The sequence below is a fragment of the Solanum tuberosum genome, unplaced genomic scaffold (genome assembly GCF_000226075.1).
Source record: "Solanum tuberosum cultivar DM 1-3 516 R44 unplaced genomic scaffold, SolTub_3.0 scf00131, whole genome shotgun sequence".
Lineage (NCBI taxonomy): Eukaryota > Viridiplantae > Streptophyta > Magnoliopsida > Solanales > Solanaceae > Solanum > Solanum tuberosum.
Window position 1 is genome coordinate 565,924 of NW_006239054.1, and position 22,675 is coordinate 588,598.

Genomic DNA, 22,675 nt, shown 5'->3' on the forward strand with positions numbered 1-22,675 from the left:
CCCTCCCACCCCACAGTAATATAATATCAGATCCTCCTTACATATCTCATCCAAAAGTTGCATTGGCTTCGTTAAGACAAAAAAATTGAAGCAAGCAAAGCCAAAGCTATCTAAAAACAAAAAGGTACCACAAAATAAAATAGCAAAAAACATAACCTATAAAAAATACCAATAATTACACAACAATGGAAGATCTTTGAATCCAAGATACTTACCGTAGAAGTGGGAAATAAGTTGTACAGCAAGATGCTCCTGTCTGCAATCATCACCACTCTTCACGATGAACTATATGAATACCAGAAATTAAGCATGTTAGCTGCTCTTCAAAGAAAAATATAATATACTATTGAGAAACAATTGTATATCCCCCAAAGTATAGAATAAAAGGAAGCAGCAAAGATAATGGAGAAAATTTTGTGGACTTAGAAAATTCTTTAAACAATCAATTATCAACTTAATTTTGTCTCACTTCATCCCTGTTTTTCTGGTGACAAAAGGAATGAAAAAATAACAAAGATAAAAAGGCACAAGGGAAAAAAAAAACTTTGGGAGAAATGCTTGAAATTTTTGAGGTTCTCATGGGAGTTTGACAAGAATACTCAGCCTAATTATGTGGGTTCTCTCCCTTACACCTGAGTGAAAATTCAAATGTGTATTCAACCTGACTTGAAAGAATTATATAAAGATAGAGCACAAGTATTTTTGGACTGGGAAACATGCTTCAGGTTTTATGATTTAGCTAGGCTAAGATCTTACTGGACTTCTTTGTAATTATAAGAAATCTATCCTTTGGACGTAGGTTAGTACTAACCAACAGTGTGCTAGACCCTTAACCCCCCGCCCCCCTTTTACCATGTCTTTGTTCCCTCTGCTGACTCGGGTGGCAAAAGGATGAATAGATTCCTATGACAAGGCAAGAGGGAAAACAAGACATTTAATTTGGTAGAACAGGAACCGTCTCAACTGAAAAGAGCACAGGAAGTCTGAATATCAAAGACCTGAGAGCTCAAAGTACCAGTTTGCAGCATAAATGGCTTTGGAGATTTAACAATGAGGAGGGGGCATTATGGAGGAAGGTTATTGTAACCAAATATGGCTCAACTCTGGAATTAAGGAGCAATCATAATACATGTGGCATCTGGAGATATAAGAGCACACTGGGACTCCTTCCAATCCAAGACCTCAATAGTATTTGGAGACGGCAGGAAAATGCAGATTCTGGCTAGACACTTGGCTTGAGCAGTAACCCCTAAAGGAATAGTACCATCTTTGTACACTGTGGCACGAAACTCTGAAGCTCTCTAGTCAGATTACTGGATTGAACAAGGCTGAAACATAAAGTCTACGCACAACACCAATGACTGCGAAATGGACAGCTTATGTCCTGATGTCCATCGCTTCTCAGATGTCATAAGATCCCTCTCAGTTTGCGGACAGATAATATACAGTGGAAATCCAATGCTAAAGGAATGTTTACTGTCAAATCTTGCAACCAGCAGCCAAAGCCCACTGTTGCTGATAACTGGCCTTCGAAATGCATCAGTAGAAACAGAGCACCATTGGAAGTTGAATGATGTGCCTGGTTGTTAGCCGAGGAAGCCAACCTTACGCACAAGAATCTACAGAAAAATGGGAATAAACTTCTGCAGTAGGTGCTGCCTTTGTCAGAAACAAAATGAGGATGACAAGCTTTTTTTTTTTCTTCATTGCTCTTTCACCTCCCAGATCTGGATCTTCTTTTTTAACATTCTGGGTGTTGCTTGGACCATGCCAAAGACCACAAAGGAGCTATTACAATGCTAGCACTTGAAAGGATTCCAAAAGACGGGAAAACTTGGATGGTCAGTAATAGGTGGACTGTTTGGAAGGAAAGAACACGAGTTTTCGAGGCAAATGGAATCTGTAATTAGCATTAAGCATAGATATATATATTCACTGTTTTTGGTGCAACCTAGCTATTTCAAATTATGTAATATGTGTAACTGAATATCAATGAGTTACATTTACCAATGAAAAGATCTCTAGAAAAAGCTGAAACCCATTATATGTACATTATGTCTATTATTTTTAACAGGGAATATGTATATGATACATATCATAAGTAGATTTATATGTGTATGGCTGCATGTCCTAATCATTGGCAGCTAATTACAAGCATTAAGTAGAGAAACAAACAATTTTACCAAGGATCAACCTTTCTCTTTATACGTAAGGCAAGCACACATGTCATACTAACTTATCAAAAATTACGAAGAAAATATCAAGGAGACAACAACAAAAATCAGATGGTGGGACTCACAGATCTCAAGTCCCACCCAGGTAATTTCCCATAACCAGAGCATTTGCGTATTCTTTCCTTCTTGACTTCCCAGAGTTCTCCAGAAAGTGCATCACTAACCTTGGGAAGACCACCATTTGTGACCTGTTTTCAATGAGATTATCATGCACATGTAATAATAGGTTCTATTAAGAAGAGGAACAACATCTGACAACGTCTCTACCTTAGGTTGTGCATCAGATGAATCCTGACCAGCACCTTTCAAAGGGAGTCCAGGAGGTGCTTCGCCTTTTAATGCAGCTAACTGTAAAGAGAACCATGTTTGTGATTTCTTCATGTATGGAGAAGTATCAAAGGAACAAGTAGGACTCATGAACAAAATTATCATGAATGGTGATATTTATAGAGCACCATCTCTCCCAAAAGATGAAAATATCAAAGAAACAACGGTAATCATCTTTCAAAAGAAAATCCCAGGAAGGAGTTATAACTTAGAAGACATCACATGAGATCTGAAACTCAACGAGCAACAAGATGCCTAACATGACAGAAGATTATGACCTGTCTTTTGCTTGACAAAGAATAACAGTGCATCAACACCTAAAATCCGCTCATCCAGCACTCAGTGACATTAATGTCTCCACTAGAAAACAGCATAGAAGAAGATAATGTTGAACTAATACATTCAACATAAAAAGATCCTCAATTTCATAAAAAATCCAGTTTCAGTTCTCACCAGAGCAGTTAAAACTAACACAAATTTGCAACGATGGATCAGAACTCCAAGCTCTGTGATTTTGGGGGCGTGGTTTATCCTTATCTAATGGCTCCCAACAAGCACCATATTATCCATTATCTTTCTCCACTAACCCTAGATTTCTAAGAAAATGCAACTGCTTGGCAGTGTGATCCTACTACTAAAACTGATGGGGGTGGATGTCCACCTGATCCCCTCTTAATAGTTCAAAACAGCAGCATATCTAGATATAATGTCCCGGTGACTTAAACATACTTCTTTGATGTCTTGATGCATAAATATGAAGGACAATTGGTCATATAGAGGCTAGACCAGAAGAATTGATGAAAAGACAAATAAAGAAAGACATTCACGTAATTCACGAAGATCAGATATTACACTTGATCTTATCCAAAAGGCAGTACTGCATCTCATGAAGATCCAATAAGTATATAGAAACTTCACGCAAGGAGTGTAAAAGAATGTTCACGTATGCAGCAGAGATGAAGGTTACCTTAACTTCCTCGATGGCTACTGTACTGGGAACCCTTCGATGCTCTTTCTTTCTTGGTGGTTCTTGGTCCACTATATCCTCCATCCTAACACCAGGATCTACAGTCAAGACAACCCGTACCCATTCTGAATCAATAGCATCTGACTTCAATGGAAGAGATGGGACCTCTCTGCATTCACTATAACTTTCTGAAGCAGAACCAAGGCTGCAATGATCTATTGCAGACTCTGATTGCATCTCTACCGAAAAATTCATTCGCACAAATTTCACTTTAGCATCCCATAATTGAGCCATTGCTTGGTCTATTGCCTGAGATGCAGACCTTGACATTCTGTCATTGTGGTTATCCTGTCCTGTCCAAAGAGGATAAGCCCAAGGAGGAGGCTTTGGCAATAGAACATCTCCATTTGCCAGAGGGATCCCTCCCTTAGATAGCTTTTGAGAGTTGGATGTGTCTTTTAAACTGTCATTTGCATGAAAGTGAAAAGGAAGGAACAAAAATGAGGCAGTGGTAAACAGAAACAAGCCTGTTAAAAGTAAGTCTGTCTTTGGGTCATAAACGTTATCAACTTACTTGGGGCTTTCACATTTTAAAACTTCAATACATATCAAATAAGGAGCCTTTTCTCTTGAATTCAAGAGAACAGCTTCATCTTCAGGAATATGAAGAACACGATGCATCCCCTTTCCCATCGGAAAGCACACTCCTGTAGCATATCCAAGAAATTAAGACAACAGAATTGAAACTAAAGCTGCAAAGGAGATATATCTTCATTGAACTGAGAGTAGCAAAGGGGATATATTTTGGCCAAATTCGCGTCCACGTGAACTGAAATATAAAAGTAGGAAAACTGTCATAGCCCACATTACATTATATCGTACAATCTTAATATACGAGACTCGCTGCCAAATCGAAGACTCTGCCTATCTGTTTAATGTCTTCAGAACCTGATTTCTTTTTAACCTGCTTTTACAGGTAGATCCTCCATTTCATTAATACTTGATCAGCCTTCACACTCAATCTGCCTGAATTCACGCAACCAATTTAAATGGTAAGACATTCTATCTTCAAATATTAAGACTAATACTCCTGATTTCCCACTTTTTTTTTGACCCACCAGCAATACACAAGGTAAATAAAACTGCTTTGACTTCATACAACAACAACGATGCCTCAATCTAAACTAGCTAGGGTTGACTTAGGCTATATGAGTTCTCAATATCCATACCACTCCATTTTGACAATCTTCATTCTGACACTGAATAGTATATATTAGGTCTCTCAGACACTAGTAAGTTTTTTAATTTTCAGTTGACGTGCAATTCTCTAAAAAACTCTGGACAAATAACAAACCTAACGCAAGTGGCTCAAAAGGTTTAAGTCTTAATCCCAACAAATTGACTATGTAGATCTTTCACTTCCATTGTGTTCTATTCTTCGCTAACTCAATACAAATTCCAAGAGGCTGTGTATGTGAGTCTATAGACAAGTTCCCTCCACGTGCGTTGACCTCATGAGCTAATTATTTTTTAGGTAAAGGATTGGTGGTCAAAAATAAAGTTCTCTATAGTTTCTAAATGTATAATGTTTATATCCAGCAGACATATATATCAATCTGAAGCTCAACAGAAAGTTGATCAAATAAACAACAACAACTACATACCCAGTGAAATCCCACAAGTGGGGCCTGGGGAGGGTAGAGTGTACACAGACCTTACCACTACCTCGTGAAGGTAGATAGGTTGTTTCCAGAAGACCCTCCGTTCAAGTACAACAAATCAAAGTATGAATGAAAAGGAAAAATGACAGTGAAGAAAATATAGCAACTAATGCAGAAACAGTAACAACAACACAATAGTGAAATAACTGAAACACCATAAAAAACACATGGTGGTAGAAAGCAAAAACACGACTCTACAAAAATAAAGTTAATACTAATCTTTATCATTTTCAAAAAGAAGGTTAATACTATGACAAACACCACTAAGCCTAAACCCTTCCGGAAGCAAGAGAACACTCCACTACCCACTAACCTTCAACCCTACTCCAACCTCCACACCCTCCTATCTACTATCTAAGGTCATATCCTCAGTAAGCCGAAGTTGCATCAAGTCTTGTCTAATAACCTCCCCCCAATACTTTTTCGGCCTACCTCTACTTCTACCTCTCTTCGCATCCACTATATCCAACCTCTATGCTTTTTTGATCAAATCAGCCTTTTTTAAACGAATTTGAACTAACAGCCCTGTAAGCACACGTTTTGAGAATTTGAGCATGTGTACCAAACTTTTTTTTTATATAGAACCATTTAACCTACATTTCATTGACCTCCACACAATTCAAAGGGGTGAACCATTAATGGAAGGACAATGTTTCAGACAAGGAATGCATTTTCTAGTAGAACACTAGAAAGAAAGCGGGCATGACAGGAAACAAGATCCTCAAATAGGAAAGTTCTTAAGTGAATAAAAAAGTTGGTCTAATTGATTTACACCAACAGAAGCAATTATAGCCAAATAACTGCTTTGCACCAAATAATAACTTTACACACCAATGGATGCTTCACATTTAACAAAGGGAGCGTAGGAAAAGGAGAGGACAGGGGTGAGGAACAGGCAGAGACAGTCAACCATCTCTTTTTGCATTGCAAAATGGACAGATCAATTATGGAGAATATTCAGACAGCCTTGGGAAGATCACTTGGGTGAAACCAAGAAACATAGTACAACTTCTAAATTGTTGGATCAATGTGGGCAATACTACAATCAAGGAGGAGAAATGGAAGATTGTCCCAGCTTGTATATGGTGGACAGTGTGGAAAGAAAGGAATCAAAGATGTTTTGAGGGCAAGAAGAACAATTTGCAGAATTTCAAGATGGATTGTATAGCTCTTTATTATTTTTGGTGTAAACAGAAAGTTTTAGTACAGGCAGAAGAACTTTTTGATGTTTTAGACTATTTGTGACAAACAGCACAGATGGAGTCTGTTTAGTTTGTAATACTTTTGGAAGGGGGGTTACTTTGATGTAGTATACCTGTGGATAAATAGAAGAAAAAGTTACCATTCTCAAAAAAAAAAAGGAGAGGACAGGGGCAAGTTCAATAATTTTTACGAAAGGAATCATCACTTGAGTGGAGTTGGACCACTGTTCAGAGAAACCGCCTACCTGCCTTTGCAGGGAAGGAAGTAGGATGCACCAATGGTCAAAAAGACATCTCTTGTTTTCCCAAAGAGTAGGAATTAATTCAAGGTGAAAAAGTTAAATAGAAAATAAAAAGAGATTAAAAGAGAAAAAGAAACTGAGAAATTATGAAAGTTAATTTTCTTATTTCAAACTAAGTTTCTTGAAGCATTTGTGATGCCAAAGAAGAGGCTTGTTAACAAGATAAATACTTCCACTGTGGTAGCAGATCACACTTGCAATGACTTTAATCTCTCAAACCTCTCGTTAGACCAAACAGAAATGATTGTGCAATAAGGAAATGCACCTTATTGACACACTAACCATTCTCAACACATAACAAAGGAATGAAGCAACACAATGGCATGGAAGCTACAAGATGACAAATCCCAACAGTTGCATAAAAGAACCATGTTAAAACCAACTGCTCTTCCAATATATGATATAATTACATCTGCAGGAAGTATTCCTCAAAAAAATTTATGCCTTTAGGTGGAAATCCATCTCAAAAACCTCTCAAGACCAAAAGGGCAACTGAGATAATAGATAGAAGAAATCAACACTAAAACATTTGTATTGTAACCTATAAGGAAATGCAAACAGTTGACTCATGCATTAATTTCTCAGTACACGTGTACCTCCACTGTTTTGAGCATCCGCTACATGTGCATTGATCTCCACTAATGACTGGAAGCAGAAAAGCGAATGTCAGTGAGGGGAAGTGTTAACAAAGGTACCATACCAAAGGAAATGTGAATATAACAAGTTAAAAGTAGAGCCACCTCACAAAGAGCACTTTTGCGATCCTCGACTGGAAACACATCTACTAATCCATAAGAAGTATCGCTCAGTGACTGCACAAAATCAAGTGATTGGTGATAGGCCCCTTTCCGAAATTGTGACAACCCATTATCTGGAAGTGGAGGTTTTGCATTTAACCTCTCGTGCTGCTTTGGGGAACCAGGACGTTTCTGTGGAATAAACATTACTTGAGATTTAAGTTACAATTACCAGCATACTATATATGTCTTTTTTTATGATAAGGTACCATCATACTAAATATATCAACTCCTCAATTACAACTAGATTCTGCATGATTGCAGAGGAGGCTGGTGTAAAGAGCCTCACATGAAATATATGTGCATCCATAATCTAACAAACACTGCTTCATCAAAAAAAAAATCTAACAAACACTGCATCACATTTCCATCATGTCATTACAACTCAAAGCACTGTAGATTATTGCAACTAAAGAACCATGGCATTCAAATGACTTTCTACAAAGCTTAACAGTACTGATAATTTAGCCAATATTGAGGTGTTACGGTCATGAAAGAAAAACTAAATTGAATGTCTATATCTGGTAGCAGTATCACAGTAAGGTCATGAGAGAAAAATTATAATGGAATGTCGATATCTGGCAGCACTATCACGCAGTGGCCTAGGAAGATTCAGTTAAAAGCAAAACTCGCAATGTTACTTCCGCTGTTGGATTGAAACATATGAAGTCTATCTGGCGTAGTTTAGTCCACAGAGGAGGGGTACGGTGAATTGCAACAGGTGTTATACATGTGAAATGGATATTGAAGACACAATCACCAGTTTTTGCCGCCGTCTTCTGTTAGCAGTTGTAAAGCTTGTTTTGATACATTTTTGGTCTGTTAAGTAGGCAATGCCTGTTACACTCAACGATATTCTTTTGCATGGGAAAGCAAGGAAGATGATCACAGAAAGCAGTAGATTGTGTAGGCGCATAATACCTCCAGACACCCCTGTACTTGACACCATTTACTCAGTCCACACCTGAACTATTTTTTGTCCAAATTACCCCCCCCCCCTATGCGGGGCTAGTTGATAGCCTCAACCTCCCTAACCAATCTCACCTGTGGTTAGTGAGAGTCACGGGCTGCCACATGGAATTTTTTAACAAAATATATTATTACCTTTTTAAACTCATTAATTTTTGGAATCATCTAATTTCGGCCAACTTTGTATTTAAACATGGCTACAACTCCCATTATTAAGGCTAAAAACTTTTTGATTTGGCTATAAATAGTGGAGCTTTAGCCGAGTTTTTTAATAGATTTGGCCCCAACAAAAGAAGAAGAAAATAGTCATTGCATCTAAAGAAGTAATAAAAAGGAATACACAATTGGGGTAAAATATAAATTGTATATTAAGAAGCAAGAAGAAATACACAATTAGAACAAAAAACGTTAGTATATGAAAATTCACTTGGAAGCTGATTTTTTTTCTTTTTCTTCTCCCACACGCATAAAACAGAGTGTATCCATGCTCTTTTCCACAACAACATCCAGCGATTAAGTCTATTAAAGTTTTCAACTACAGTTTTTGGGTATTCATGACTAATAAATAGTCCAGGGGCACACTGAATAAACATTGAGGGGTCCCGTTGCATTATGCCATTATGGGGGAGGCTGGAAGGGCAGGAACCTAAGATGATTTGAAGACAAAATTGAAGCTAAACATAGACTAAAATTTAAGTACTTCTATCTTTTTTACTTTTTGGTTTTACATGCAAAATATGTATGAACAGTACATGTACTTGACTTTTTACGCTTCCTATTGGTTAAAAGGGAACTATCTTTATTTATTTTTGAAATAATTAAAAGGGAACTATATTTTTAACTACTTTTTCAATAAATCAAATTTCATTAATATCAACAAGTCTGTATTATAAAATATCTAGCTTATCCGTCCTCACAAAACTATCCTGATCATTATATCAATTAAAAAACTAGGGTATTTTCACGTTAATCCAAAAGAATCCATGAAATAGCAAGATTCTTTCTCATATTCTGGAACATTCTCTTATTTCTGCCATTCCAAATTAGCAAGAAGATGCACAATGGTATAATTCTCCATACTAACTCCCTTTTCTACCCACCCTCTGAAATCACCAACTGTGATTTCCTCCTCCACAGTTCTTAGTAACTTCCATGAGATATTAAAGAAAACCAGCAATTCTTCATGCTAACTCCCTCTGTCTTTCCCCGGTTCTTGATTGACCAAAACCATGGTGTTTAGCTAACAAGTTATGGCAAGGAACATCTCTCCAATCATAAAAAACATCAACAGAGATCTGCAGTTTGCGAGTAATGGTCTACATGTTGAAACTAATAGCAGGAGCATACAAGGTATAATATCATAACCAATAATTTGTATATCACACTAACAAATTCTACTTCAGGGCTGCAGGGACAACTACACTTTGCAGGTGGGCAACACCATTTATCATGTCTAGGCAGAATTATGGTTTGTTTTTTAAGGTGATAAAATGATTTAAGTACAACCAGGCATAGATTCTCAAGATAGAAAATTAGTATGTGGCTGGGTCAAGGGGACAGGTAAAATTAGTTTCATCCTTCTTTTATGATGTATTATCACTAAATTTTTGAAACTCAACATACCCAGCGAAATCCCACAAGTGGGTTCTGGGAAGGGTAGGATGTACGTAGGCCTTAACCCTACCTTTGTGGGGGTAGGGAGGTTGTCTCTAATAGACCCTCGGCTCCAAATAGATGTAGAGTTGAAGAACGGATGCAAGAAAATACGACAGCAAAATAGCACAATTGAATAATATAGAAAGCATAATTGAATTTTGGGAAACATGCAAATGAACACCATACTCCCTGGAGAAATATCCAAAACAAGAACCTTTATACAAGACTTATGTCTGTTGTTATATCCTTAAAACCACCAACAATCTGGTGTGTTGATGGTGGAACGGATTCTATATAGTCTAACATCAAGTGCCATAAAGTTAGTGAGGTGATCAAGCCCAATGAAACTTTAGCCTGTAACACTACCACGCTAAGACTTGGAGCCAAATCAAGGACAGAATTTCCCTATGAAATACATTTATTTTTTTAAATAAAAATGTATTTCGAAATACATTTAAGAGACGCATTTAGTTAAAAAAGAGAGAGAGAGAGAAACGCATTTAGTCTTTACTGATAAAATTCACAAGAAACACGAGGGAGGGCACGGATATACCAGACTTGAAATAATTCTATTCATGAGGATACATGAGGGGGGTGATAACTGAGATGCCAAGCCTCGTGCAAGTGAGTAGACACTAGACAGATTTACATATGGCATTATAAATATACAGACTTAGTACTTTCCTTGATTTAGTTACTGAGGGAGTTATCAGCAACCGACAAAAGTGCAAGCGATTTTAGTGTACTTACCTCTTTGTTCCCCTTTGAAGCAAAGAGCTCTGAATCTTCAACTGAACGGTCACGATCCTTAAACAGCTTGCGGAAAAAGTTCTCAGTTCCGGGACTGCTCTCAAGAAAACTGCCACCATTACTGCTTTCAATTGATGCTGACAGTTTTGAATCCTCTGGATGCACTCGAAAGAGTCGACGAAACAATGGAAAATCTGAAGGCTCTTCTTCCTCACCATTTGCATGCCTCCTAAGATCGTCATCAGCTCTGTCATTTCCATCTTTCTTATCCTCAAATTTTTCCTTAAAAAACTTTTTGAAGAACCCTTCCTTTTCATCATCTTCAGAACTCCTTGTTGATTTTTCAGCTGTTTCGTTCCTTTCTCTTACCTCCTTCTTCTCCTCAAATTTTTTGTCCTTTAAAAACTTCCGGAAAAAACCGTCTTTTTCATCATCTTCAACAGGTTTGGAACCTACTTTATCCTCCAAAACATTTTTATTATCACGAAACATACGTTTGAAAAATCCATCTGTACTTGAGTGCACATCCTCATCATCATCCTTGTTGGTACTCAAAAGCCTCCTGAAGAAACCATCCTTCTCTGATTCCTCTGCATCCTTATCCATAGATTTCCTAGCAGAATCATCTTTACTATTACTAAGAAGTCTGCGAAAAAATCCATCTTTTTCTGACTCCTCTTCATCTTTGTCCACTGATTTCCTACTATCATCATCCCGACTCTCTCTTAAAAACCTCTTAAAAAAACCATCCCTCTCCGGTTCTGCATCATCCTTTTCCGCTGATTTCCTCACGTCATCATCCCTACTATCCCTCAAAAGTCTCTTCAAAAAACTATCTTTTTCTGGTTCTTCATCATCCTTCTCCACGGATTTCCTGAAGAGCAATGCATCTCTTACTTTTGGACCCGGAATCAACTTCTTAAAAATCTTATTTTCCTCAGGCGACGATATTTTACTTCCAAGACCATCATCCTGTGGCAATGAACTCCCTGAGGGTGAAAATGACAGAGACCGCTGTACAGCTGGTGGTGAAGATGTCAAGGATAATAGCTTCTGTTTTGAAGACAATAACTTATTAAGCATCTGATTCTTTCCCAAGAGATTAGATGAAGTGTTTGGGGGTTTTATCAAAGGTGGCCACTCACCCATCAAAGTAGCAGCAATCTGACACTTCTCCTGAAGCCTACTTATCCCCTCATTATCATCTGTATCCTCCAACTCCGCCATCAAAAACCAGTGCACTTTTAGGGCAATATGTAATGACTTCGAACACACATCGATCACAAACTTATCCAACGAGGGGCTCGGTTTATGAACCATCATATACGATATCTGAAACAAGTAACTCTCAATGCCAGAAAGTGGAAGTGTGTACATTCTATTACACAAATAGTCCCTAACACCAGGATGGTCATGCTTATAAAGGTAGCTGACAGCGATCCATTCACAGAAGAACGCAGAATCAAAGAATCTAATAAGCCAACCACTCTCTCCAATATCCTCACTTGTTGGGATTATCCGAGTTACCTCCCGAGGTGACTCAGCCGGCTCTCCTCTCGTCAATCCCAATAACCTCACCATTGTCAAATCATCATAACAATCATAAAACCCTAAAACTCAAACCCTAACCCTAGATATTTCTTTCCAATTAACAGCTCCTTTAAATCATATGCACTTACTATATACAGTAACCAATTCAAAATTCGAAATCGTAGCAACTTCAATCAGTGGAAATTCAAAGACCTTCAAGCTACTGAATTAGCTAAATTCCGATCAAATCACTAAGGAGAAAATCAACCGAACTTCTTTAAGAAGAAGCAGAGAGAGATATTTTGAATTTTTTTCTTAATAAATGAAAGGGATCCGACGAAGATATCCAAATATATACCGTCCGACGACGGTGGAACGACGTCGTATCACCTCGATGAAGCTCTGCGGTCGTCGGCGAAACCAACCCAAGGGCGGAGGTTGGGGTTGGGGGGAGGGGAGCGAGGTGGGGGAGGTGATCAGAGGCGTATTATAAAAATTAGGTGTGGAAGAATGCAGGGTTGGTGCTAACGTGCGCTGAGGGTGTTGGGTGAAGTTTCAACTTTCAAACTTTAGTGAATAGTGAGTGAGAGGGTACGTAATTGACGGGAAAAGAGAGCAATACAGCAAAAGCGAAATTCAAAATACTAATTTATTATTTAGCGGGTGTTTGGACGTAAAAATTGTGAAATTAAAAAAATATATAGTATTTATTTTAAGTTGACAATAATATTTAAAAATTGAAGTTGTATTTTTATACCATAAATTGGTGTTGTTTCTGTATTTTTGTGAATAATTTAGAGTGAAATTTGGGAATGGGGTTCTCGAGTTTTGAAAATTCAACTTCAAGTTGAATTTTGAAAATTTGTACTATGTTTAAATAGTTTTTCAAAAAAATTTGAAAAATACAACAAATAATATTTTCAATGAAATCTCACAAAGTGATTTGAAAAGGGTATAGAGTGTACGCAGATCTACTACTACCTATCCGACGTATAGAGGTTGTTTCTGAAAGATCCTCGGCTTAATCAAATCAAAACAATAATTGAAGAAAAATAATTGTGGAGAGAAACATGACGACTAATAACAAAACAGTGCGGAGTATATATGCAAGGAACTGTAACAAGTGTAATCACCTAGACACATGAATAGGTGGTATCAGATACCAAAAGCCCAAAACTACATGAATGGGCTGATACTACAATCGACATAGTGTTTTATACTACCACCAAGTCAATTACATGAATAGGCTAGTAATAAGATAACCCTTAATTGTCTATAAATTTTATACCCTTATTAGTGACCTCCATACCCTTCTATCTAAAGTCATGTGCTCAGTAAGCTCAAGATGCGTCATATCATGTCTAATCACCTCTCCCCAATACTTCTTCGGCCTACTTTTGTGTGTCATCGGCTCCACTATAACATATCACCTCTAGGATATTCACACATCTCATTTGCACATGTCCAAATCATCTTAATCTTTTTTGCCTCGCCTTGTCTACTGTGGAGGTCACTTCTACTTTGTTCCGGATCTTCATTCCTAATCTTATCGTTTCTAGTATGCTCACACATTCATCTCATCATCCTCATTTCAGCCACTTGCATTTTCTAAACTTTAAAATCCTTGGCTGGTCAATACCCTGCCTCGTACAACAAGTTGGTTTAATCGCAATTCTATATAACTTACCTTTAAGTTTTGGTAGGATCTTCTTGTCACACAAAAAACCTCTGACCGCAAGCAAACCTTCACTTCATCTATGTCGCGCCAATACGATGTATGACATTTTCGTCGTTCTCTTATTTTCTTGGATAAAAACCCCAAATACTTATTTTTTTCTCTCTTGAGACAACTTTTGTATCAAATCTCACCTATATGCTTGCTTCATGCGCCAAATTATTGTATTTACAATTCAAATATTATATCTTGATTCTGCTTAACCTGAACCTTTTAGACTCCAGATTTTGTTCCATACCTCCAACCTATCGTTAACTCCATCTCGAATCTCTTCAATCTAAACAATTTCATGTGCAAATACCATATATCATAGCACCTTTCTCTGAATATGTCGTGTCAATTCATTCATCACCAAGTTAAATAAAAATAGACTAACCATTGATCCCTTGTGTAATTCCATCTCAAATTATCCATGATTAAATAAATACTTAATTTTTTTTATATGAAGTGAAAAATAAAATAAGTTGAAAATGAATCAATGTAGCTTTTAGCAATTTGAATTAAAGAAATGCGAGTGCAAACTAAAAAATTATATCATTATCTAAGGTGAAAAGGCTTAAAACTAAAAATAAATTTGTGAAAAAGGGTTATTTTAGCTTACAATTATATAAGGTGCAACCCCAATGATGCAAAGAAAAAAAATATTATTAAACCTTTCGGGGTGTATAATTATACGAGCTAAATTGTATAATTTGTGTTTTAGTTTTGATTAATTAAAAAAACGTCATTCATGAAGAATCTTTTAAAATTCGTGTAAGTTCATATATAGATAATATTAATTTTTTATATGAAATAATTTTTATTTTTAAAAACTAGATAATTTATCTTACGTCAGAAATATTATATATTTTTGTTCAAATTATCAATAGAATTATGTTTATACTTTTCTAATCGTTGAATTTTAGCAAACAATTGTCATGCAACATATTGCATTAGGTCACTATGCATAGAATACCAAAACAATCAAACTTCAATTGATATAACGTTAACTTGTTGACTTTATTCCATAATTGGTATCAAAATTAGTTAAAAACAAATAAGCCTAATAATATTGACTAATACTAATAGGTTCGTTGTATCCTCCTTGAGATGATGAAACTATAAGCCAAATCATGCAAATAAATAAATACAAAAAATTAAGAAAAAAAGGGTGTTCTTTCATATTATATCAATTTTTTTCATGACATTTGAAAATAAACTAGAAATCTTATACGTGTCTAAAATATAAATGGCCGGTCAAAATTACTTTTTTTATTAGTCAAAAGTTGGGTCAAAACATAAAAAGTGATTGTAATGACATGATTAATAAAATTGACATAAATTAACTTGGGCTCAACTTATGTAATAGCACACCCCCAATCTAACCTTTAGGGGCCGTTTGGTTACTGGTTAGAGTTATGCAGGTATTAGTTATACAGGGTTTAGTTATGCAGGTATTAGTTATGCAGGGTTTAGTTATGCGGGTATTAATTATGCAGGGTTTAGTTATGCAGAGTTTAGTTATGCAGGTATTAGTTATGCAGGGTTTAATTATGCGGGTATTAGCTATGTGGATATTAGTTATGTAGGTATTATTTAGTTATGTAGAGATTACAATACATGAATTATTAACTATTATATTAAACTTGTGGTAAATTACTAATATATATTATTTACAAAATAATAATACATGTTAATAAAATGTGGAATATATTGAATAATATACAATGCTAATATTTTTATTTTTTTTTAATCAATATTGGACCATACATTTATTCATCAAATAAAAATGTGTCCAAACAAGGTCCAAGAGTGACCAAGTCGGTCAACAAAATAGACAAAACAAAAACAACTAGAAATAATCTAATTTGGAAACAAAAAAATCCTAAACTGATAGAACAACTCCAGCATAATGCTAATATTTGATTAGCATATGTACCGTCAAAAAATATACAATCAAATCTCTAATATTAAAAAAATATTTATATTTGCATAAATAAATAAAAACGGTAAATATAAAAAAAAATGAAAATAGTCTATATATAAAAAGAAATAAAAATAACAAACGTAGATAGGAAAACAGTAAAGTTTCCAATTAAATAAAATAAAATAAATTAAAAGAAATGAAAATGATCTATATATAAAAAGAAATAAAAACAACAAACGTATATAAAGTTTCCAATTAAAAAATAAAAAATAAATTAATAGGGTAAATATGTAATCTATCATTTTAATACATGTATAACTAATACCCACATAACTTATTCCACCTTCTACCCTGCATAACTTTATACATAGATTCCATCATAAGTTATGTTGGTATTAATTATGTAGGATTACAAAAATGCAACCAAACACCGTATAAATTAATACATGACTAACTTTTATACAACATTTAAATTCTTACCAACCAAACGTGGTATAAGTTATGCTGACTTTTATACCTAATACAAAACTTCTACCAAACACAGTAAAGCTAATGCAACTTTTTATACATGAATAAGATGTCTCTTATACAGTAACCAAACGACCCCAAGAGCATATGACCTGCTCAGATGATTCCATTATTAATAACAGTGACAAATATCAACAATAACGCTATATATACATTTTTTTAAAGGGAAAAAGGATAAATATATCTCCGATTTATTATAAATAATATGCAGATACCCTTCGTTATATTTTTGGGATATTGATGCCCGTGCAATTCAAAAACTAGAGCATATACACCCTTTATACTAATGGACATACACATGTCATAATTTTATCCACTGACCTGACATTTATTAAATATGAAATCGATAAATAAGATTGCGCCACGTATCCCTATGTAGTTTTCTGTTAGAGTGAAGGACATATATGCTCTAGTTTTTGGATGACAGGGGCATCAATGTCCCAAAAATATGACAGAGGGTATCTACATACCATTTACGATAGTTCGAGGTATATTTATCCTTTTTCCCCTTTTTAAATGAGAGCATATCCGTTCTAAATCGCAATATTGAAGGGTATATTTGTCCTTTTCCCTAATTTTTCGAAAAGATAAGAGACATAATTTAAGAAGTGGCCTGAAAAATGCTTGAGAAAACCGGCGAAGCTCACATGCCCCGACGGCTGACCCGAAACAAAGCCATTCAAAGATTGCAATATAAGATTGAAATTTGGGAATTGTGAGTTTGGATAAACCCTAGACTGGAATCGAAAGATTCTCTATCCATTTACGTAAAATTCAAGCTCAATTTCTACAGTAACGCCCAAATTCACTGCATTTTCTCTCTCATCCCCTATAAACTCGATGCAATTTCGCAGGTTCTACACCTCTCTAGCAAATTCTAATCGCAACCCATTTCTCCTTTATCGAAATATCACAAACCCTTTTGCTGTTTTCGACCCCAACCCAGAATTTCTCTCTACACAAAGAATCTTGAAATACCGGGTTCAAAGGCCAATTTGTGTGTCCAAACGTTTTGTCTCATCATTTCCTGCTATGGCAGAAGGAAGAAGACCCACCCATGTGCCTATACCACCCCCAGAAACTGCTGATAAGGCGGAATTGTATCGAGCCCTTGAGGCTGCGGTGGGGTCGCAGTTTAGTTCAGAGCCATTGGCACCGGAGCCTCATCCTTTGATTATTGTGGTTAGTGGTCCAAGTGGGGTTGGTAAAGATGCTGTGATCAAAAGGCTTAGAGAAGTTAGGGAGAATATTCATTTTGTTGTGACTGCGACGACTAGGGGGAAAAGGCCGGGTGAGGTTGATGGAAAAGATTACTTTTTTACGAGTAAAGAAGAGTTTTTATCAATGATTGAGAGACATGAGTTGTTGGAGTATGCATTGGTGTATGGGGATTATAAGGGTATACCAAAGCAACAAATTAGGGATCATATGGCTAAAGGATTGGATATAGTGTTGAGAGTTGATATACAAGGTGCAGCAACACTGAGGAGGATTTTGAGAAATTCTGCAGTGTTTGTGTTTTTGGTGGCGGAGAGTGAAGATGCACTGGTTAAGAGGTTGATTGATAGGAAGACTGAGACTAAAGAGACTTTGCTAGTGAGAATTGCCACTTCCCGAGAGGAAGTTAGGCATATGGGGGAGTTTGATTATGTGGTAGTGAATAGAGAAGGGGAGTTAGAGAATTCTGTTAAGTTGGTGGAGTCTATTATTGATGCTGAGAAAGCTAAAGTGAGGCAGAGAACAGTGACGATTTAGAGAGTGTCTGTTTTCGAGTTTTTTGATCTGTTTTTGATTAAGTTGAGCCAACACTCTTAATGTTTTCTTGTATTCTATTTATGCAAAATTGTTTTTCCTACTTATGTTAACCGTGTCAAGCTCTTGGTTGGTTAAAGTAGATGAAATGTTACTTCTTGCCTTTGATCGATGACATAGTTGTTTTGTTATGGTTTACTTTTGCGTTCTAATTTGATACTTGCTGGAAATTTGTTATGCTTGTTCTTTGGAGGCACTAGTCAGATTTTGTCCTGAAGGAGAAAGGGAAATACTTTTCTTAAAAAAAGCTTTCTTGATTGGCAAAAGTTTAGGCTCAACATGGGTGGTACTCTATACCTAATTCTCGTCATACTACTGATGTCGTCCTTCAGATCAGAGGGTAACTACTTGTTTTTTCTTTTGACATCATCAGTTTTTCCTATGGTTACTGTACTGACTGCCTCATCATAAACCGGTAATGGAGTGTTGAAGGTGCAATTTGTTAGCGTCAAGAGGTGGTTTTTCTTTTGTCTTATTAAGCAAAGCATATTACCATCTCGATTGAGATATTGTGTGAAACGAAAGGCAATTCTTGCCTATGTTAATAGTTTCATCAGTTTGCATCATTGTGATCCGTCTGGAACTTGATGTATCTGTTTATGTTCATTTTGAGTAGTATGTTATGTGTGGCCAATTCTGTTAAAGCCTATTAATCGTTGTTCTGCATAAGATAGAATCTTCTTACTCTGTCTATTCATCTGAACCAGAACAACTCAGTTAAGATTTAATCTGCTCTTTTCATGCAATTGTTCGAAAAGAAAGATAATTCATATTATCATTCAGTGTTTGTATGAGACTCTCTCATTCAGTAGTCTTCTCAGCATGGGATGAAAAGCAAAGTACAATTATCTCTTTGAATGATTTAGCATTAGAAAAAAGATGGAGACTGAAGTAGAGAATAGTCAGGTTCAAAGAAAAAGATCTTCAGAACATATGAAGTCTGCCAATTCAGAAGAAGATCCAAATATCATAAACAAAAATTCCAAACATTTGGTCCATTTAAATGTCTTGGTTGTATTCAATAAAGTCCATCATTTAACCTTCTTGTAGCATGGGTGTCAGTAGATAATATTATACAAATTTTAGAAAATATATACATAAAATATCTAGTTTGCTGCTACTAGAGTAGCCTGCAGAGTTTATTAGAACTACTATATGATCATAAGAAATCTTGCTATCATCATGTAGTTGCTGAATGATTCTAGTCTAGTTATATATGGGCATATGAACCTTTTAATATACATTTTTTTACTCAACAGGGTGTTATTTAGGCATTAGAAACTCTGTGATTGCTTTCCAATTTGTCTGTGAGACAATGTTACCTTGAAGATTGGGATATGTTCTAATTTGCTAGCATTTTGATTTTGTTTGCTCCATGCCACTTATAAGCCTTGTCCATCCGCCATCGGGCTCAAGGTGTGGTTTAGTGGTTAATAAATTGAGTGGAGAACCATGAGGCATGAGGTCCCAGTTCCTATCTATCCTAGCTTTGTGAACAAAGTTATTTGATACTTGTTGCTAGTGAGAGGTGACATGTATCTTGTGAAATTAGTTCAGGTACGCAAAAACTAGCTCGAACACTGTCATAAAAATAAAAATAAAAGAATATTTTCAAATTCATGCATAGAATAACCTTTATTTTTATGATAATTTATTTATGATATTTCACTATCTTTGAGCAAGAATCATATTCTTCTAGCTAGGGAGAATAAAGAAAGAATATTTCAGATATTTGATAGGAACCTTCGTTAGATGTTTGATGGGAACCTTCGTTACGAAGGAAGGTCAACTCTGTTATTATGAATTAGATGTGCATGTGCGGGGAAGCTTCGTTGTGGATACAAAGCATTCAAGGACGTGGCTTAGTAGCGCATCAACACGCTAAAGTTGTTAAAAAAATTTAAAATTATGATATCCCAAATTATTTTTATTTTTGGAGAATTTAAGATTTATTTCAACTTATGAATCTAAATCATATATATATATATTCAAACGTGATTTTATATTGCAGGTTCAAACGCAAGCTTTCTTGTGATTTCCAAAACCGGCAATTGGCATAGTTGTCTTGTAACAAGGAAATTTTTTAGCATCATATTGTTAGCCTTAAACTATTTTAATTTTTTGGTAATAAAATTAAAATATGTAGAAAGATATTAGCCGGCTTTTATTTTTATTATATTAAAATTTTTAGTTTAAGAGTCTATAATATTATAAGAGGAAGGGTTTTCTTAATTTTTTTTATATGAATGAACAACAAGACAATTATGGCTAAAATTCTCTTCATTTTCCTTCATCTCTTTGCTTTATTATTCCGCTTTCAACAATTCTGTGGTAAGCCATAGATTGCCTTTTTTCTTCTTTAATTTTGTATTTTTTTCTCAAGCAAAATTTATGTCAAATTCACAAAAAAAAATAAAAAAAATTATATGCTGGATTTGGTGTTCTAGGATAAATTTTACATACCTCATAATTATTATATTCATAGTAACTTATATCTCATATTAATGTATAACTTTTGTAATTTTTTATTCTAAGTTTTGTGCTTCTTTATATATGCTTAAACCAAAAACAACATATTCTACCTAATGATCACTAATTAATATATGTATATTATACATATTAATATTAATATACAATACATATATATTTTTGGGCTAATAGTTCGGTAAGCTATTGCCTCACCAACTAGCTAATCAGACACGAGCCCTTCGTGAGCCAGATTCCTCCTTTTGCTCCTCGCCTAGGAGTTATTAATAAGTGTTATTATCTACCCATTATTCACTCGTACGCTAATTTTATCTTTTAAATAACCTGATAATATTAAAAAAAATAAAATTGAACCTCTTCTCATATTTTAGCTTATGTCCAATTTTTATTTTTATTTTCAGATGGGAAGGTAGTGATGGAGTATATTGGAGCAACAGGCAAACCAATAACATTTGATGATGTTCCAATTGATGAGGGAATTGACTTTCATTTCATTCTTAGTTTTGCTATTGATGCTGACTCTTTAGGGAACCCACAAAATGGCAAATTCTCACCTTATTGGGCATCAACATTAACCCCAAACTCAGTTGCATCAATTAAATCCAAATACCCTAATGTCAAAGTCTTGGCTAGCCTGTCTGGTTGGAGTATAGGTTCAAAAGTCCTTAGCTGGTAATGTTGAATTACGTGACCGTTTCATCTTATTAAAAACATTAGTTTTTGCATGTTTGACCAGTTTCATACATTGTTCAAACTCTACGCATCTGATAAACACTAAAATAACTTAGATACTATTTTTGTCATTAGAAAAAAAAGTATTTATCAATACTTGATGCTTATCAACTATTTTTAATTAACTAGCTCAAACGGATTCTCAATTATATTATGTTCTGAACAGGTACAAGCCTATTGACACTCAACAATGGATATCAAATGCATTCACTTCCCTCAAATCAATTGTCAACACATATCACCTTGATGGCATTGACATTGACTATGAGAGATTCCCAAAACACAATGAAACTTTCTCTTATTGCATAGGAGAATTAATAACTCTCTTGAAGAACCAAAGTGTTATATCTATAGCAACTATTGCACCATATTATAGAACAATTTTGCCATACATAGAGTTATACAAGAACTATGGAGATTCAATCGACTATGTAAATCATCAATTTTATACAGATAAAGTTACTACACCAAAAGGTTATTTGAAGGCTTTTGTTCTAAGGAGTGAACAATTTGATAAAGAGAAAGTAATTCCTAGCTATGAAGTGGATGGAAGAGGAATTCAAGGTGATGCATTTTTTGATGCTTTGAAATTATTGGAAAGTAATGGATTTCATGTTAATGGTGCAATGATATACTCTGCTGATGCTTCCTCTGAGGATAATTACATTTACGAGAGAAAAATTCAAGCATTCTTGTTAAATTCTACTAGTGTATGAAGTATATTAGCGCGATTTGTTATTTTGTAATTTGTAATATTGAAGCAAAAATAATAAGGAGATTTCAAGAGCCCCACCCTAGAAATGTGGGGCTTGTATTTATATGGATTTTCATGTTACATTTTATTAGATATAAATATACTATTGTTCAATTAGTACTTTAGATTATAGTCTACATTAGTTATGTATGTCTCTAGAAGTATCATTGTTTGACATGTAATGAGAAGAGCATATGTCTTTCTTCGTAAAGGAATGATTCGAAATTATGTTAGGTAATGATACCTTCTTGGGGGGGGGGGGGGAC

At 35.3% G+C, this 22,675-nt stretch overlaps 3 protein-coding genes across 3 annotated transcripts in view; 2 read left to right on the forward strand and 1 right to left on the reverse strand.

Annotated features, from left to right (window-relative positions):
* The window catches only part of LOC102577605 (phosphatidylinositol 4-kinase beta 1), a 23,106-nt gene extending 10,037 nt beyond the window's left edge, over window positions 1–13,069 (reverse strand). The window contains exons 1-8 of the mRNA XM_006350904.2: window positions 10,926–13,069; window positions 7,494–7,682; window positions 7,350–7,398; window positions 4,103–4,235; window positions 3,529–3,991; window positions 2,502–2,582; window positions 2,300–2,422; window positions 216–285 (exon numbers count right to left, since the gene is read on the reverse strand). Coding sequence (XP_006350966.1) covers window positions 216–285; window positions 2,300–2,422; window positions 2,502–2,582; window positions 3,529–3,991; window positions 4,103–4,235; window positions 7,350–7,398; window positions 7,494–7,682; window positions 10,926–12,506 — 2,689 coding nt within the window. The 5' untranslated portion in view covers window positions 12,507–13,069. The remainder of the gene's footprint in view (window positions 1–215; window positions 286–2,299; window positions 2,423–2,501; window positions 2,583–3,528; window positions 3,992–4,102; window positions 4,236–7,349; window positions 7,399–7,493; window positions 7,683–10,925) is intronic.
* A 4,150-nt stretch (window positions 13,070–17,219) lies between these two features.
* On the forward strand, window positions 17,220–18,551 carry LOC102580296 (guanylate kinase 2, chloroplastic/mitochondrial). The gene has a single exon (XM_006350905.2). The coding sequence runs from the start codon at window positions 17,465–17,467 to the stop codon at window positions 18,377–18,379; it is 915 nt and encodes a 304-aa protein (XP_006350967.1). The 5' UTR covers window positions 17,220–17,464; the 3' UTR covers window positions 18,380–18,551.
* Window positions 18,552–21,319: 2,768 nt separating this feature from the next.
* On the forward strand, window positions 21,320–22,379 carry LOC102602844 (chitinase 2-like). Its single transcript, XM_006350973.2, has 2 exons — window positions 21,320–21,595; window positions 21,822–22,379. Exons 1-2 carry the CDS (start codon window positions 21,339–21,341, stop codon window positions 22,369–22,371), a joined length of 807 nt encoding a protein of 268 aa, XP_006351035.1. The 5' UTR covers window positions 21,320–21,338; the 3' UTR covers window positions 22,372–22,379.
* The last annotated feature ends 296 nt before the right edge of the window (window positions 22,380–22,675 follow it).

Excerpts from the sequence above, each read along its gene's own strand:
- LOC102580296 (XM_006350905.2), top strand. The coding sequence starts at position 17,465 with ATGCAATTTCGCAGGTTCTACACCTCTCTAGCAAATTCTAATCGCAAC.
- LOC102602844 (XM_006350973.2), top strand. The coding sequence starts at position 21,339 with ATGGAGTATATTGGAGCAACAGGCAAACCAATAACATTTGATGATGTT. Across the intron at positions 21,596-21,821 it reads GGTTCAAAAGTCCTTAGCTG|GTACAAGCCTATTGACACTC; the intron begins GTAATGTTGAAT and ends TGTTCTGAACAG.